Here is a 17,880-nt window from a genome sequence, read left to right as displayed (position 1 = left end):
CAATCCTCCCCCCTCCTACCACTATTCCCCTTCCTCTCTGTGCTCAGCAGATTAGGGCAGTGAGGAGGCACCGCAGGGATGTGGGCGTGCCTCAGCCTGCTCGTCACTCTCTGCCTGCTCCATGGGGGCGGTGCAGAGAGTGACGGGGGTGGGCCTCGTTGTCAGCTGCCACCAGCCTGGAAGATAGGCGAGGTGGATCCAATGAAGGAGGCGATGGGCCAGGTGACAGTGGTGGCCCTTTTCCAGGCCAGCTGATTATTCTGCTTGGTGCAGGCTACCAGGTACGTGTCCATCACGTTAGCCAATGTCCACCTTGACCTCTTGTCACTTCTGTCCATTCAAGAATGAACATGACATTACATTGCATCACCCCAGGAGTCCTAAATCAGTGACAAAGCATGACATTCACACTTACTTTAAGTATTATTTGATATTGAACAGCTTCTATTTATTTTAAAGGCCCATTCTGAAAGGATTGCGTAGACGGCAACAGCCAGTATTCACTGTCAAAACATCCATGCATCCTGTTCATGCATTTATTAAGCAGACTATTCAGAAAAACTTTATTAACAATTGTGTTACTTGGAAACAGATTTTTAAACTCATAGTCTCTGATTTCCCTCTTCTGAGCAGAGTGGACGGCCTGCGCCAGAAGCTGGAGAGTCAGGGTCTGAAGGATGTGGTCTACATGGTCATCAACCACCAGGGGGAGCAAGCACAGCGCCTGCACACCATGCTGGCACAGAGACTATCAGAGAACATCACACTCTACAAACAGGACACGCAGGAGCCTGATGTCTGGCAGACACTGGGTGGAGAGAAAGATGACTTTTTCATTTATGACAGGTATGTTACCTGTAGTTTTTATTCACATTTTACAAGAACAAATATTGTTATTTTTATTTTCCTCACCATGCTTTTCTATCCCTTTGCCATCAGGTGTGGCCGTCTCACCCGCCACATTTCTCTTCCATACTCCATCATTGGACAAGGCCATGTGGAGAGTGCGATCAAAGACACCTACTGCAAGCGCATCTGTGGGGAGTGCACACATGAGGTACAGACCACACATTTGGCAACACATTTTTATCAAAGATAAGCTCATATACTGAAATCTCTTTTCTGTTTCTATTTTTCAGAGCACTGAGATCCCAGAGGAGTGCAAAGTGAAAGCAGATGCACAGCCTGACGCAGACGGAAGCCCACCTGTGGAGGAAGCCACTGGACATGGTCACCATCATGGGCATCACCATGGCCATGGCCACCAAGGAGATAATCATGGTTTTAACCCTCGTGGCTTTGGTCACAACCATGGTCATCACCATGGAAATCATAATGGCCATGGCGGTGACCATGGACAAAGTCAAAGTCAGCAAGGTGTTAGACAGCAAGACCATGAGGAAGATGGGCAAAGACAAGATCATTTAGATTTAGGCCAGATGCAGCAAGTGATGCACATGCACCAGATGTTACAGGAGGCTCATGTGAGGCCTTGAGTACCAGAGAAGGCTAGGTGAAAGTCAAAGCACAGCTGACAGTGGACAGCAGGCTCTGACAATGAAGCCTCTCCTAAGGCCAGCTGATGCTGACACTGACGCAGGCTGTTTGGCGAGGCAGGCAGTGAGCAGCCGGTCGGTCTCTGACACTGTGATGAGGCGCTGCCCGCCTCCTGACAGTGACACGGACTGATAGGCGATGCAGCCAATAACGTTAGGGAGACCTGACAGTGACGCTTGCCTCCGGCTGACTGACAGCAGCCTCAGCCAGCCCAATGAGCCTGACCCCAAGGTGTGAGCTGAGGATGAGAGCAGCTGTAAGCTGGCTCTGATATCAGTCTCATATTAATACCAGCCAGAAACACCGGGGGCTAAGCGCTCTTTTTACCAACAAGTATTACCCTGGGAGAGGGCAGGGCAATTCCTGACAGCATGTGGGATAGATGAACAGGTCCAACATCACACTGATAAAGACAAAATAAGGTAGATAAACACCAAAAGCAAGTATTGGCAGCTTGTTAAATCGTAACATTTGGCAACAGATATGCAAATAATTGGATTGTGCCTTAAAGAATATATGTCGTGTTTCACCTGTCTCCGCATGTCTGTCAGTGGGTTGCTCTCATCCTTTCTCAGGAGTGTATGTGGTTGTCATGTTCATTAATTGCCTCCTCCATTTTGCTCTCTCCATCCTTTATGAAACCAGGCGCAGAAACTACGCTCTAGTGGCGTCTGTTGGAAGTCAGGCAGGAGAGGGAGGAGAGGGTAGTTCAGGAACATGACAAACACTATAAAACATTTTAAAATTCAGTATCAAAGGATATTTGAGGGAACAAAAAAATTTGAATGTGCAAATACTGAAAAAAGAAATGATTAATTACAGATTTGTGTAATCTTTTATTCGGGGAAACCTGAAAGCACTGGCCCGTTGAAGAGTCCTACATAAAAATTTAAAAGCAAACCTAAAAAGTTTTATACCAGTGATATTTCTATACGTCATGCTATTGATTGTTCTTGAGCACATAAAAGAGCAGTGACTACCACAAATTACTTTCTTTTTGTTTTGAGTCCACAAGCTTAAACATATATCAGGTTCATCTTTCACCACACATGCACGTTTTAAATGTTGGTATTCCTGTATATGTTTTTCTTTGCATTTTCTTTGCAATTTGCAAACATTTATACAAGGCTTGCTTAAAAAAAAAAGAATACAAGGCTCTATTGTGTAGAAAAGGTCAGAGGGGAAAAAAGAATGCAGCAATAAATAACTGTTGGAATACACTCTGTACTTAATGATGGCTTCTGTGGAAAGATAAGTCACCTGGAAAACCTGATGTTTGTACAGAGAACTGTATTGTGGTAAGGTTGTCAAACATGGAAACAGTTGAATAAAGATGGTTGAGTTACTTTTTTAGTGTGTGTGTGTGTTCTTGTCAAAAGTTAAACAGTTTAAAGTATACACAAATGTATAAATTCAAGCACTGTCAAATGTGCTTTCTAAGAGGGGATTGTGGGGTCTGAGGGGAGTGACTCTCGTTATTTGGCAGCCATCCTGCACGTGCCTGAGGGGTCGGACGCATGTGACTTCAAAAAAGCAGAGGGATCATATTACCCATACTTTTACATTTATGATCTTTGTAAGAGTCATGCCATTAAAGTCCAACACACAGATCTCACATCTTAATGTCCCGTATGCTGTTAAATAAAACTGTTGTCAGTAATGTATTTTGGAGTAGATTTATATAAAGGGTGCTTTTAGACTGTTTTGCCCAATATTTGTCAGCAGATGGCGATGAAGGTCAACACAATAAACCACCATCACATTCTCAATAACTGGTGAGTTTACTGGTGGAGCTTGTCCTCCTTACTGACCTCATATAGACATACCACATTCTTTGAAATCTCCACCCAAATGAGCTTTTAACAGAGTGCCTCTTCACATCAAATCATTAACTAACGTCACTTTTTTATTCTGATAAATCACTAGCATTTTCAAGGATTGTGCATGTGTATTTCTCCATGTTCACTTGTGGACAAACACAAGCAATTCTGATTTTGTATGCACGTGAGCAACACATAATGGCACACCTCCAGCAGGGGCAGATCTAGACAAATAATCATGGTATGGCAGAAATATAAGCTGATTTAATTGCAAACAATCAGTATTTATCTAGGAACCAAAAAAACCCACCAAAAAAATATATTTTAACTCATAAACATTACATTATTATGGCACGTTAGTAAAGCATTGAATATACATATCTAAAGGTGGCATTATAAATCAATTGTTAGATAGAATTGTTTTTAATTTACAATTGCATTTTTCCAAATAAATTTTTTCATCACTTAGTCTAAAATGTGTCCATAACTGATCATTAAATCATTTCCGTTATTTAACACATCATTTTTAAATTCATCTAAATTAATGTGTTAATCTGACAGCATTTGACAATAAACTGGGCAGCAGCTGCACCCATCCCTGTAGATCTGCCCCTGATGTCCAGTGCCAGCTCGAATAATTTGTAGGAGCAGTCATTAATTAACAAAATCCATCCTGTTTGATCAGTTGTGGTTTTTACATATTTTGGTTCCTCAACTATATAGCTAGTTTGTCACATATATATGTATGCACATATTGTAGATTGATGATACACTTGTTACATCCCTCTTTTAGTATTTGTGATACTGATGATGAACACGATACACATTTGGTTTGTCGGTGTGGTATTGTTTATTTGTGTTTGTGTACTTGCCTTGGATGCATGTAATGTTAAAAAATGTGCCATCACCAAGAGAGGCATCTTAAACAAAATTTTTAATGGCAATGCACAGCTCAAAACCTGTGAAACTGTCTTCAAGACTTTAAGTGCAACACCCTCTGCTTGGTATAATGTATCTGAATTGCCTGTTGGACTGTGTGTCTGAAAAGGTCAACAAGCAACTGAAGGTAATAAATGAGGCCGAGGTGGACTGCTTGTGTGGGCGTAATTGGGCTGAAGATCCAATACAGGGGCACAGTGACTTATGGGTAATTACCTGCAATGTCCTGAGACGAAGAGCTGTGAGTGGCTGTCTCTCTGATTCAATCAGCCCCACACAGAGCAGTGCAATACACAGCCTGTGTCTTAATTGTCCTATATGCTTTCCCCACGATGCGCAACTGTTTCTGCAGCCGTTTCCTCTCCACTTACTCCAGGACAGAGAGAGAGAGAGAGAGAGAGAGAGGGGGAGAGAGAGAAAGAGAGAAAGAGAGAGAGAGAACTTGTGAACTCATTCACACACACAAAGTGCCTCTGTGTTGCTTACAAACGAGTACACAAGTTCTCCACCCTACAACCACCGCACAATTCCTATTTTCCCCTCTCACACATACACAAAACCATTTGCATTTGAACTCTCCCACACCGGGCTGTACATTTTGTTCATTAACGGCCTTTTCTGTCACTGAGTGCTGATCTGATCTGACCTTTACTGTGCAGTGTGCTGCTTGTGTACTTAATGAAACAGTTGGCAGCGAGCTAAGGAAGTCTTGTGTAACTTGTGAATTACATTTAAAATGTAATTGAAATTATAATCAGTAACATGATCTTGATAACCCAGTGAAATCTAATTTGTTTATTTAGTTTACTTTTGCATTTCCAACACTAACATTAGATCATTTGTTGAATATACTGTTACTGTCAGTCCAATTTAAGGTGTGGTTAGAACAAGGCTTTAGAAACACACAGAAAGTCTTCGGAAAGCAATTTCAAAATACCTGTTCAATGTTCTATTTTATTTTTTATCGACAACTGATGACAAAACGTAGACAAGATGATTGAGATGCCACATACATACATTTATTGTGTAACTTGTTGAAAAGCTTATTGATCACACATACAACACCAGAAAGGCTCAACTGAACAATATCAAATCATCAAAGATCAACACAGTTCTTGGCCTTGAGTAAAACAGCAGCCAACAGACAAGAACAGTGGCTCCAAGGTCAAGATGGTGTGAAAATATGATTGAGGCACGATAATGGAGCAAAGTTGCTCATCAGTTAATGAAGCCAATAAAAACAGATCAATTATGGTGCTAGGGTTTTCCACACGAGCAACCGCAAAGCAGCTGTTTCCAATTCTAAATTGTACATTTTTTGTTTTATAAGTCTGAATGACACGTCAGACAATAACAGTGCACACACTACTCATGCTGCCCCATCCACTGTTGTCAGCTAAGGTGGTGGGGTGATCTTAGAGCTCTAAGCAGACAAATAAATAACATGTGAATAGAAATTACAGAGAGGAGCCACTGAACTTAGTGATAAAAAACCAGGTATATGCTGTACTCAAGTCAATAATTAAACTATTTCCCAAACAAGCTGAAAAATGTCTGGCTGAACTCTCTTTGTTTGATAAAGAGTTGCATACAACCAGCACATATTTCGGCACTCAAGATTACTTCCAGGCTTAACAGGGCGACAAAAGCCACCCTTGAACCGACGCAAAACCAAGAAGCTGGAGGCCAAAATACATTATTATAAAACACTGTAGCCTCTTCAAATGCACTTTTCAATAATGAAATGCAGTAATCACATAGTGGGAGAAATTTAAGAGTGTAGAGTTACAGTATAACTATTTCACTCTGCCTATATTTTGATATGACTTCATAAAATACTATATTTATCTGCTCTATTTATCCATAAATCGTATAGCAAACATTAAATACTCCATTACAGTACATAATTCTATCAATCTGGTAGTGTAAAATATGTCCTATAAACATAAACTCTGTAAAACAAAACTGAAGCTTATTGATATTGAAGGATCCTCACTGTCTGATTATTTTGCTGAATAAAAAACATAATGCTGTTTTATGATAACAGGCAATTCATAGACTTGATCTAGTCCAAAATACAAAATCTGAATACTATCTTAAACATCAGATATATATGTGTGTACAAAGTGCTTGCTCTAAAGTGTCTGAAATATTTATAAGATTGAAATAACAGTTGCAAACTTTTACACATTAATGAGCTCATTGTGAACTGGCAAAAAAAAATAAAAAAATAGTAAAAAAAATGCAGACACAATGTAGTAAACACCTATACAGTAAGCTTGAACAAAAAAGCACCTTTTAATTTATCTTCAATTTATCTTCCTTTGCTGTAACCTCTGAAAAAAAAAACACTTTCATTGATTTAACCTTTTTTTCCCCTACAACTTTTCCTCAATGGTAAATCATAATTGCATTGCCTATTCCAGTTTGCACACATACACAATCACCGTGGTACCAATGAAATGGAACCTTAACAGTGCTTTGTCCATAATCACACAGAGCCTTCTGGGGATCTTTAGATGGTCGTAAACACTGTGAATGTTGGATGAGCATCACAAGGTCGCTGTATTGCAGCTTGACTTTGGGGCAAAACCGTCCTATTGTTGCTACTGATAACGAATAGCTGAACCAAATCATACCCTCCCATTTCTTCCAGGCAACAGAACATTTTCAGTATCATCCAATTTGCAGGTTTTATCACAAACATTTACACGTACACAATAGTGATTGTTGCACTCTCTTGAATGACCCCTTCCCACCCTAGTAAGGCTGAATGTAAGAAAAAGACATGTACCGAGCAGCAATACATACTAGTAACATTAATGACATAAAAATATATAATATGTAATCTTACAGCACTAGTAAATATATTAAGACATTTCTGCAACAGCATTGACTTGCTGGTATCATCAGCACTAGGCAACGACAAAACACTGAGCTTTTTTTTTTCAAAAAAGAGAGACAGAAAGAGAGAAATGGCACACATCTATCATATTCACATTTCTAAACATTGTCATTGTATGGCTCTTGCTTTGTCTCTCTTCATTATGAGATTGTCTGATACAAAGAAAACTGTTAAAGGCAAGGTGTGTTTGTGAATTACGTTTTGTGTGATGTGACTATCTGAGGCTGCCTTGATGCAATAACAATGCTTCTGACTGATTCATGGACTTTTCATTGTGTTGTATCACAAAACCTTGCACAACCTCTATTGACCTAAGCTTCTTTTATGCAGTATGCTATGCTGCTGTGTGTGTCACATGCATATTGTCAAAGCCTTGATAACAGAATTAATTGGATGAAAACATATGAAAAGCTTAAAACCTTTACAAAAGGTCTCCTCTGCTATCCTCTCACCCACACAGGCCATGACTGATTATTACAAGATTATACTGTCAATGAATCAAGGACAAGATTACACTACTAGCTAATCTGACTAAATAATTGATTAAGCAACATATTCTGACTGAAGTTTAGTTTTATTCTAATAAAAGTATGGGGACAAAGTAATTAGTAATTCATTACACACATATTGCCCACTTAAGGCTTATCTACAGTCTATTTATTTGTTACTATATCAGTACTTGCCTAGCTTAATTGCATACTTGATCATCATTTTCGGTTTGGACATTGCAGTCACTTTTACGAGACAATCTCAGCTCATTCATTTTATGACTGTGTCAGGAATTCAAAATGAAATGTCAATTAAGGCAAATGTTTTTCATGTAATGTGTGCGAGCATGCATGTTACTGTGTTGTTGCATGTTGTAGTGAACCCCGCACAGAGAGGCTTTACACCAATTCAGCGATACGTAGCGCTACTTGCCTGTACATAGCAAGGCATAAATGCACAAATCCTGTTTACGAGAGCATAGTTCAGCACAGAAATGACGAGCCAATGACACTATCATAGGCACAGGCTGATAATAAGAATACAATGTTAGCTAATTACAGCTATCACATACTTTCACAGTCTTTCAACTTGTTCCAGTTGCTGTCCCTGCAATAACAATGTAACATGAGAACAATACTCTCAAGTAGAAAGCTTACTCATTAAGGTTTCAGTATGAGTGACAGGTTATGAGTGAGTGCTAGTTGGCTGCAAATAACCGGTTTCTCTGAACTGCTGTGTGTGTGTGTGTGTGTGTCTGTGTCCCTGCTCATGTGCTAAATAACTATATTAACGTGCCTTTGAGCAAGGCACTTTGTGGTTCTCAGTGTACTACACTACACACAGTCTGAATAAATCCTTCCTCTTATTACAAGAACTTCTGTTAAGCGGTGAAAGTGATGCAGTATGTATGTCAGTATGCATGTCAGAATAAAATGAAAATAAATAAACACAGGTTAAAAGAAAATGTAATGCTGGGACATGTATCATCAGTCTAATATTCAATACGTGCCAGGAATTCATTTATGATGAATTTCCCTTTTATTTGTCACTTCTACTTCAGTTAATGATTTCCTTCATTTCCCAGAATGCCTTTCAATATCCCCCAAGGAAGGAAGGAGATATAAGTATGTGTTATTTGTCTGTATCTTTTTGTTCCAACTACTCATCGTCTGTGTGTGTACATTTATAATGTATGCTTTGTTGAAAGTATGTCTTCTATTAAACTCTGTTGTGGCTGTAGAGAAAATATATCTTGACATCATGTAATCTACACTGGGCCACTTATTCATGAAAATATGTAAAGCATACTGTTAAACAAAGTGAAGCCAGGAATGCAAGGTAAAACTGCATAGCTGTGTTTTTTAACTGTATCTTAGGTGGGTTTTTTTCCTTTAGCTAATGCCTTTTTGTATAAAAATATATCTCTAGTGAAGTACTAATAAGATGACATGATGCAATAAGAAATGTAAGAATACAAAATAAGCCACAATTGAGCGGCAAAACACCTCTGCCAGCAAGAGGTATCAACAACAGCAATTACTTCTTCTCAGTGTGGTGTGAAATACATGAATGTGTCTTCTCCCAAGCAAGCATACGCTGACACCTCTCTGTAAAATTAAGACTTCATCAAAGCCATTACTCTAAACACAAGTTAGCCAGAGGTGTAATGCGATACAAGGCAGTTTAGCAGTGAGCTAATGCTTCTTTACTCACTACGATCACAGTCTCAGCCTATTAATGTGTGTGTGTCTTAGAATAGAGCAAACTGTGCATTTGGTTTGTGACGTTTACATTTGGCCACCTCTGCATCAAATCGTTTGATGGAGCGGGTGTAAAAGAGTCAAGAATACAGCGTGTGGCTTTTCACGTCTCCCTTTTGACACCCTCTGAAAACAAACACCTGTACTCTCTCATCCATGCAAGTTATTTGGTTTCCAGCAGGAATCAGGTAGAAACAGGCTTTTGTGACCACAGGGGACTTCCCGGTCATTCAACCTCGCACCTAAAGGCCTAATGGCATTGTGACTTCATGGTGAGAGGTTACCCAGCAGGTCTGGGGTGATGTACCCTATGGGCATAGCTGGTAAGGCCTTAAGGGGTTGCTGTGGCAGGCAGGGAGGGGGAGACTGGCGGGGAGGCGGGTTGAGGAGCAGACTGTGTTGACTGTCCACCTCCTGTACTACTGTGTAGTCTGCAACAGGGGCAAAGAACTGGGACTGGGGAGAGTCAGGAAGAATGTAAAGTGATTGATTATCCTCTGCTGTGGCTGCAGGTTTGGTCTCCACTGGCTGAGAGTGTATGGTTTGATACCCCTCGCCAGGCATGGGGGAGCTAGGGGGAGTGCTGATCTGCCGGGCGTTGATCTCCGTGGTGTAGCCGCTTCCTTCAGGATCCACGACCAGCAGCTGAAACTGCAGATCCTTCTGCTTCTTTTCCTCCGTGTCCTTGCATTCGTTCCCCTTCTTTTGTGTTTCCCCGTCTGTGGCTGAGGTGCTCTCCTGAATTCTGAGTTGCTGGCCAGGCGACAGCACCACTCCTCCAGAGGGCATCACATTGCTGACCTGAGCATAGAAATCTGTGTTAACCCAGGTCTGTGGCCCTCCAGTTTGGGTTTGGACTAGGGGCCGCTCCCCACTGACTGGGGCCGGGGCTCTTTCTCCAACATCGAAACAGGCATCTCCGTCCTCGGGTTGGCCTGGAAGCAGAGTGGCCATCATCTTTAGGGTGTCTTGCTCAGGCAGATCTGGGTCATAACAGCTGGCACGGCCTGAGTCATCATCGGGGAAGCTTGGTGGAAAAAAAACAGGGATTCATATTTGTAGAGCTATCTGACAGCATGAAAACATCCCTTTTGCAAGAGAAATATCTGTGCAGTACCTGATGACATTGGCACATCCTATGTTCATGTGGTTGCTGACGGGTTGTAGCAGCCCCAGGAGCTTCTGGGTGTCTGAGCCCTGGTTGTCCTCCCTCTCTCCGGCATCTGCATCCTCAGCATCCACTTCGACGAACTCCACCCAGGGCTCGTCTTGGTAGAAATCTGGTGCATATGTTGGTAGGCCACCCATACCACCACCGCTTAGGATAAAATTGAGCTCGTCCAGCTTTCCTTTCTGCATGTGCACAAATTTGTATGTTTTAAGCACGTGCAGCAGGATCAGAATCAATTTTTCCTATTCTCTACACAGCATTGTGACTAATGTGTAAATATCAGCTACAAACACAACAGGCTTTGCGTTTCACCTTTGTCTGGGCAACAACAGAATTATTGTTCTATTCTTTCCTCTCAGGAGTTTTTTTTTCCCGAGGTCCGGGGGTAAGGATGTTTTGTAAAGAGCAAACAGGCTGCCTGTTAAATGCATCCCACATAATCTGGCAAAAACAGACCCACAACACAACACAACACAACTAAGGCCCTCTTCACATTTATTTCACCCTCAGTGGTCCTCCTGTCCTTGTTTACTTACACAAAACAAAAGTGCTTGTTTGCTTTTAAATTATTTATGGACATTTTTGCTTTTATTTGAGGGTTGACGCAAATGATAAACAGGCTGTGCTTCTGAGAGGGACAGTGGGTGATGATGATGATTACGTGGCCTGCAATGCCTCCGCCAACTGAGCCACATGGACGCCCAGCAGCCAGAAGGGTCTGTTTTTAATCAAAATTACAATGGCAATGTAATGAAAAAACTGGTTACACAACACTTATATAATCACTTTACTGAATAAACAATCCTCAATAACATATGTTGGCTGCTGTTAATTATCCATCACAATTTTGCTCTTTGTGTATACACAGTAGAATATAGTTATGAGTATGTATTAGAGTCCGACCTATTGGACTTAAAGGAGAGTTAAATAATCCCTCTCAATCATCTTTTATGACCCACTAGAAGTATGTGGCAGTTTCTGTATCTGCAGAAACCCTGCCCTCTGCCTGTATGTTTTTATTTTTCTGTGTTTGGGGCGTTTTTGGGTGTCAAACTTTAGGTAGTGGGTGTGTAGCCCTCTGCCAATAACAGTGAGTAAACACTGATTGGAGAGGAAGCTACGCTGTGTGCTTCTGGTTTCGTTCAGCCATGGAGGAGGGGCCAACTTTGAATGCTGTGTTTACAAACTACTCAATTCTGCCATTAAAATTACAATACATGAGCCAATATTTGTTTTGCTAAATAAATGTATAACATGAATCCAGTAAACGTTGCTTATTAATATATGTATGAACTGAGTCATTTTACAGATAAAAAAAATAAAAATTTCATTGCTCTCTGGTGGATAAATGATATAATGGTGACACTATTTTGAATTACCACAAACATACATCATCTTTGGCATGTGTATTACTGCAATTTATTGGTATAAAATATATGCCGATAACAACACATCTGCAACAAGCAAAGACCAAGTATGCTAATGTTTAGGTCGGGGTCTTGGATGTATGTTTACATTAGAAAAATCACAGCAAAGGCAGAATAACAACACAGACATAAATGTACCTTTAACAGCTCTGGATCGATGCCTTTAATTTTGGGCGCAGGAACCAGTGGCAACAGAATCATCATTAATCTGCAACGGCAGGGGAGACATGATGATGATGGTAATCTGTTTACACTTGTCAGTATTTGTGTGTGCGTGTGGCCTGGCAAATGAGGCCACGCTGAGAGCTGCTTGGCACTTTCTGCTGTGAATTTTGGAAATGTATCGTCCTGCTGTAACTGCCGTCATTAATTCAGTAGCGGTTGAATATGTTTTGGGGTAGATGCATGAAAGAGTGAGATAGTCCGTTCCTACCTGTGCTGCTGAGAGACGACAACTAGCATGATGAGTATGAGGATCCCCACAACCCCAAAAACAAGAACAAGCATGAGCGGGAAAGTAGACTCTGAAAAACAACATGAAACAGAACCCATGGTCGTCATCACAACTACAATGTTTCCGGTTGTTCAAGGTGGTGCACCCTGTATGTCTGACCTAAATGAAGCAATGAGCCAGATATAATATTTTTTTTCATTTATCTAAAAGATTGTTTCGACCCATCATGATGTTACCTTTGCCAGGAACCTCAGTCACTTGAATGAAGATGGAGTCGCTGAACTCTCCAAACTTTGTGAAGGCCTGCATCCTGCAGCGGATGTGCACTTCGTACTCTTTTCCTATGTGCAGACCATAGATAGTCTGCTGGGTGTGCGGCTGAATCTCCAACTGAAATGCAGAAACACATAGAGAGAGGAAGAGAGAGAGAGAACAAAACACAGAGAGTGAATTTAAAATGTTTTTATAAATTATCAGAAAATGATTCAGCTTTTGTTTATCCCTACAGCTACAAATGAAGCTTACTAAAGCTTAACAGTCAAGGGGTCTATGTTTATTTTTGGTACCTGTAACGGTGACCTTTCCAAAATTCCAGTTGTTGAGGCATTTCAGATACATTAGACAGAGGACATACTGTTATAATGGTGGGCTCTAAAACTGTTTCCAAGGCTGCATTTGTCAGACTGGCTGGCCAGGCAGCAATGAATATGAGCCTGTTCAAGGTCCCATGGCCTCTGACCTACAGATCCCTCCCTTCACTTCCTTCAGAGAGGCTGTGTTTTCCCAGAGGGCCTTGCTCTGCCTTCCACGGCCTTGCCAACAAAGCTACACTGCATTTTAGCCACAAGAGTCCACGGGGGAGGGGAAAGGAAACACGACACTGTGCCTCTATGACCTACCTACAATTTACTTTAAGAGGTTGCATGAGTGTTTGCATTTGTGTGAGGTTGTGCATGTGTACAGAGACATTTTGTGAAGTTTAAAGGTGTGTTTAAATGTGTCAGGACATATAACCATGCATGTGCACAAAAGCAAAGGAGGAAGAGAGAGAATTTAAGGACAAGTAAAAGAGAGAAAACTTACTGCTTCCCAGTTTGTGGTATTTCTCTCTCTGTACTGGATCTCATACTCAATGCGCATCCAGCCTGCACTGACGTCTGCAGAGGGTGGGGGCTCCCAGTTGACCATAACATCAAAACTTAGTCCAGAGGGACTTATATTCAGCAGGGTCCAGTTTAAAGACACTGGTGGGTCAGGACGCACTGTTAGGAAAAGGGTAAACGTTCAGTTAGAACAAAATGAATATCATTGAACATGGTAAGTTAAGACATGTCTTTGAATGCACTTGATCACGTGTTGATGACAAATAAATATTTACAGTTAATCAAAGGAACTACTGTATATGTCCTATAAGTCAATGAATTTAAAAAAAGTATCCTGTATGTTTATTTTTTGCTAGCACCATGATGATAATGATGATAATATACTTTATTAATCCCCAAGGGGAATTTCTTTTTTTCACTCTTACTTTATGCACATGCAGGGCTTATAGACATAGAAATGTGGAGAGATGGTGGAGTTATGGGCTGCCACGTAGGGGCGCTCCGCAATCAGTTAGAGGTTGGGTGCCTTGCTCAAGGGCACCTCGGCAGTGCACAGGTGGTGGAACTGGCACCTCTCCAGCTGCCAGTCCACACTCCATACAGACTAAGCTGCTGCAGCCCAAATCATGTGCCCTATATCAACATACAGACCTACAGCAAGTTTTGCTAGTGTCATAACAATCAAATTAATACTCGGTGGTACTCCACCATACTTAACCGTTCAATGAAGTCAACAAAATGTTTACTAATACGCTAGTCTTAACCCTACCAATTGTGGGGCTAAACATGTAAATATTGTTTTGACTATGATAAAATTTAAAGGGTGTCTCCTCAAACTTCATGACAATTTGTCCAATTAGATTAAAAGTTATTCTGTGTAAATAGTTAGCACTTTGGCCCAAGGGTTGCGCAAGGAAGGAAGAAGGAAAACTCATGGAGTGGAAAGAGAAATGCAAAAATTCTCAGTAAATGTAATGGAAAGTTGCACATTACAAATTTATACTTAGGTAGGAGTAGAACTTTTGGGCATGGGTCACCAAAAACATCAAGATTGAGCATCTGGGGGCTGTGAATATTTACAGCAAACTTCCTGGAAATCCTACTGTGAGTTCAGCGGTAATTAACATCCAAATGTTATTGATAAAGACAAGCTGATAATCACTTTGCACATAAGATGAGAGCTAATAAACAAAGGTTTCTTCATGGAAGAGGTATCAATGAACATATGACATTGCCATGTGATAATACAGTATATCAGCATCTTCTACAGTCCTGGTTAGATAAAGAAGACCGTCAGACATCAAAACATTTAACAAGTAAACACTGTGTATCTGACACACTATCACCCTGTGATATTGGCAAGCATGTGACATTTGCTTCAGCTGATATGCAGCAGCAAATATCATTTCTTGGAAGCCCTTTGTACAGGTGATCTATCGTTTTAGCAGGACCCATTTTTTTTTACATGTCAGGGTAACAACTGTGCTAGAACATGTTTTACAAATTCCGACTGGAAATGTAAGATAGAATTGCCCTTATTCATTGTATATATTGCAAAATTCAAATTAAAAAAAATTCTGATATATGCACAGATTTCTCACTAACCGATATTCTCCACAGTGAAACAGTCATCCTCATTGAAGTAAGTGATGTTGTTTAGGCTGCGGAGCTGCATGCAGTAGGGGATCCAAACAGATGTGTGGTTTACGTCAAAGAAGCACTCCCTGTTTGAATGGATATACTCTGGACACTCTTTCCATTCACTGCTGGGTGAGCTGAAGGAGGGAAACAATAAAGGAAGAAAGAGAAGAAGAAGCAAAAGAGGAAATAACTGTCAACTGAAGGCTGGAGTGTTTTTACTTGAACTTCTCCTGGTAAAGTATGCTATGACACTCACTCTTTCTTAATGTAGAAGACTCTGAGTGCTCCAGGGGAGGACAGGTTGTTGAAGCTGCCTGGACTCCACCAACATCGGAATGTCTCCTGGTCCCTCGATATGCATTCAGTGAAATGAGGTTCAAGGGGAGCTGAAAGACAGAAGGGCACCAATCAGAGACAGAACAAACAAATGAACTCAGATAGCATTAGGCGGATCAATCACCTGTATTGACATCTATGAACCCTAAAGAGGGGATTTAGATTTATCAATGCAACAACACTGATAAAATCCAACCCTCATTATCCCCACTCCATCCTCAAACCATGACTTCTGCGAATCGGCACAAACAACTGTCACTTTTTCACAGTAGATACAAGTGAGGTAGCTGCAATTCTATCTAAACCTCAAGGTAAGAGTGATACCAACATGCCACAATGCAAAATAAATAACAATACCTCAAGTTTACCACCCATCCTTGAAGTACTGAAAGATTGTCAATAAAATGTTGTAGTTGTGACCTTTAGACATTGTGTGTAATCCTGTTATTTAGGCACAAGGAGCTGTTACACAAATCCAGAATACTTCTTTTGTAGCTTGTGTAACATGACGTTTGACGAAGTATTTCACCAACACAAGCTGGCAAATGTGTCAGTGTACATTGCATTAGGATCACATAATTTCCTTAATGGAGGTTATGACCTACCTGTAGCTGCCAGCTGCCATGAGAAAAACACATAACCTGGATAAAAAGCTATGTAACGTGCAGCGAGGGTAACACTTTCTGCTGGCGGGAGATAAGGCTCATTATCACTCTGCAGCTGATGTTAATCTAAAACTGACTCCTGCTATCTGTGAACCTGTGACACACACGTGAGTAGGAAAACAGCTTGTTGAAAGATGCCGTTACTTTGCATCAAATTTTACTCACCATGCCTTCGTAACCTTTCGATCTATCCACACAAATTTTATACCATTTCTCCTCTACCCCCAACCTAAGGGCCCTGACTCAGCCCTTTCCACCTCTCCCTCGGCACCCTGTCACTCCTCATCACCAATTCCCCGCCAACTCCCTCCCCTGTCGGAGGCCAGTTTCTCATCCAGCTGAGAGTCCCAGGGCTTGGTGCAACCATAAATAAGCAACTGAAGGTATCATTGATTTCTGCTCTATCCGCTCTCCTCCAGCACTGGCTGCAGCATAAATCACACACAGACCCAGAACATAAACATTCTTCACAACACAAGGCAAGGAATTAAAGACAGACTGGAGAAATACTCTGCAAATGCAGCAGAGGATAGTTTTTTGAGTTTATAGACATTAAACAAGAATTATCTCAAGATAAGACTCACTAAATGTTGCTAAGTCTTTCTCAAGAACTATGAAATACTACAGCAGCATATACAGTATGTGCATGTGTACAACACTTGCACACAAGACACACACCCGGCCAGCATGCATCCCTTGTTAACATAAACATACTTCTAACCACCACAACTAAACACCCTAACAAACAAGCCCAAGCCCAGGCAGACCAGACTGCATCATTTATTCACACAGAATGTACACCATTACTTTGATTGCTTTGCTTACTTTCTATTTGATGCCGGTGTAACCTCATAATTCATTGCATTCCTACACCATTGTGCTTCTAGCTCTCAGCCCTTGCTCCCCCTTTCCCACCTTCCCTCCCTTCATCTTCTGCACACTGTCATGGTTCCCAAAGCTTTGCTATTTCAACCCGGCCTCCCTCCCCCTTCCAACAAATTCCAGCTGCCACCATCAAAGAGCTTTCTGCAGACACTGGATGCAAAGGAGAGCTTAGAACTACAGCAGGACAGATTGCATAAAAAGTAAAATAACACCTTGAAAATTCATGTTTTTGGGTTAAAATATATCCTTGGCAATCCTGACAGCTCAATCAGTCTTTTATTTATACAATGTTTTTTGATTTGCTACTTTAAACTCTTGCTCGTATGCAATTATTTACATAATAACAAATGTCTGAATGTCATCTCACAGCTGTTGCTCTATTCTTGGTGGAGAAGACTCGAAAGCATACAGGCAGTGTTTTGACAGTTAACCTCTCCATAAAGAATGAGGTTCTGCTGGTAAAGGTCAGAAGATACAGCCATTTTTAAAAAGTTGTTTGTATTTCTGAACATGGCCAGTGTCAGAGGTGAAATGTTGTGCAGCAACACCTGGAGAGACTCAAATTCCCACCTTATTCTCAATGTCTCTCTTTCTCACTCATTTGATGACTGTCATACTTCTCAATTTCAATTTAGGTCAATTCAATTTGCTGTATTGGCATGAGTGTAACACGCACAATGTTGCCAAAGCATTAAAGGGGAACGTGGCAACTTTTTCAGCTTAATAAA

General features: G+C 41.0%; 2 protein-coding genes across 4 annotated transcripts in view; one reads left to right on the top strand and one right to left on the bottom strand.

The window, feature by feature from the left end:
• selenop (selenoprotein P) overlaps window positions 1-2,903 on the top strand; it is a 3,746-nt gene extending 843 nt beyond the window's left edge. The window contains exons 2-5 of one of the 3 annotated variants that reach the window (XM_035658178.1): window positions 51-281; window positions 634-846; window positions 940-1,057; window positions 1,140-2,903. In XM_035658178.1, the coding sequence (XP_035514071.1) occupies window positions 79-281; window positions 634-846; window positions 940-1,057; window positions 1,140-1,799 (1,194 nt within the window). In that variant the 5' untranslated portion in view covers window positions 51-78 and the 3' untranslated portion in view covers window positions 1,800-2,903. Of the gene's footprint in view, window positions 1-47; window positions 282-633; window positions 847-939; window positions 1,058-1,139 lie in introns of all 3 variants that reach the window. The other 2 variants (XM_035658179.1, XM_035658181.1) reach the window with 2 other exon arrangements.
• A 2,410-nt stretch (window positions 2,904-5,313) lies between these two features.
• The window catches only part of ghra (growth hormone receptor a), a 30,718-nt gene continuing 18,151 nt past the window's right edge, over window positions 5,314-17,880 (bottom strand). The window contains exons 3-10 of the mRNA XM_035659008.1: window positions 15,523-15,652; window positions 15,231-15,400; window positions 13,606-13,784; window positions 12,759-12,912; window positions 12,502-12,592; window positions 12,207-12,276; window positions 10,588-10,823; window positions 5,314-10,497 (exon numbers count right to left, since the gene is read on the bottom strand). Of these exons, the coding sequence (XP_035514901.1) occupies window positions 9,738-10,497; window positions 10,588-10,823; window positions 12,207-12,276; window positions 12,502-12,592; window positions 12,759-12,912; window positions 13,606-13,784; window positions 15,231-15,400; window positions 15,523-15,652 (1,790 nt within the window). The 3' untranslated portion in view covers window positions 5,314-9,737. The remainder of the gene's footprint in view (window positions 10,498-10,587; window positions 10,824-12,206; window positions 12,277-12,501; window positions 12,593-12,758; window positions 12,913-13,605; window positions 13,785-15,230; window positions 15,401-15,522; window positions 15,653-17,880) is intronic.

This window comes from Morone saxatilis, unplaced genomic scaffold (genome assembly GCF_004916995.1).
Source record: "Morone saxatilis isolate NCDOM2014 unplaced genomic scaffold, NCSU_SB_2.0 Contig16, whole genome shotgun sequence".
Taxonomy (NCBI): domain Eukaryota; kingdom Metazoa; phylum Chordata; class Actinopteri; family Moronidae; genus Morone; species Morone saxatilis.
Note: the sequence above shows the minus strand (reverse complement) of the source record. Positions and strands in the feature narration are given on the sequence as shown.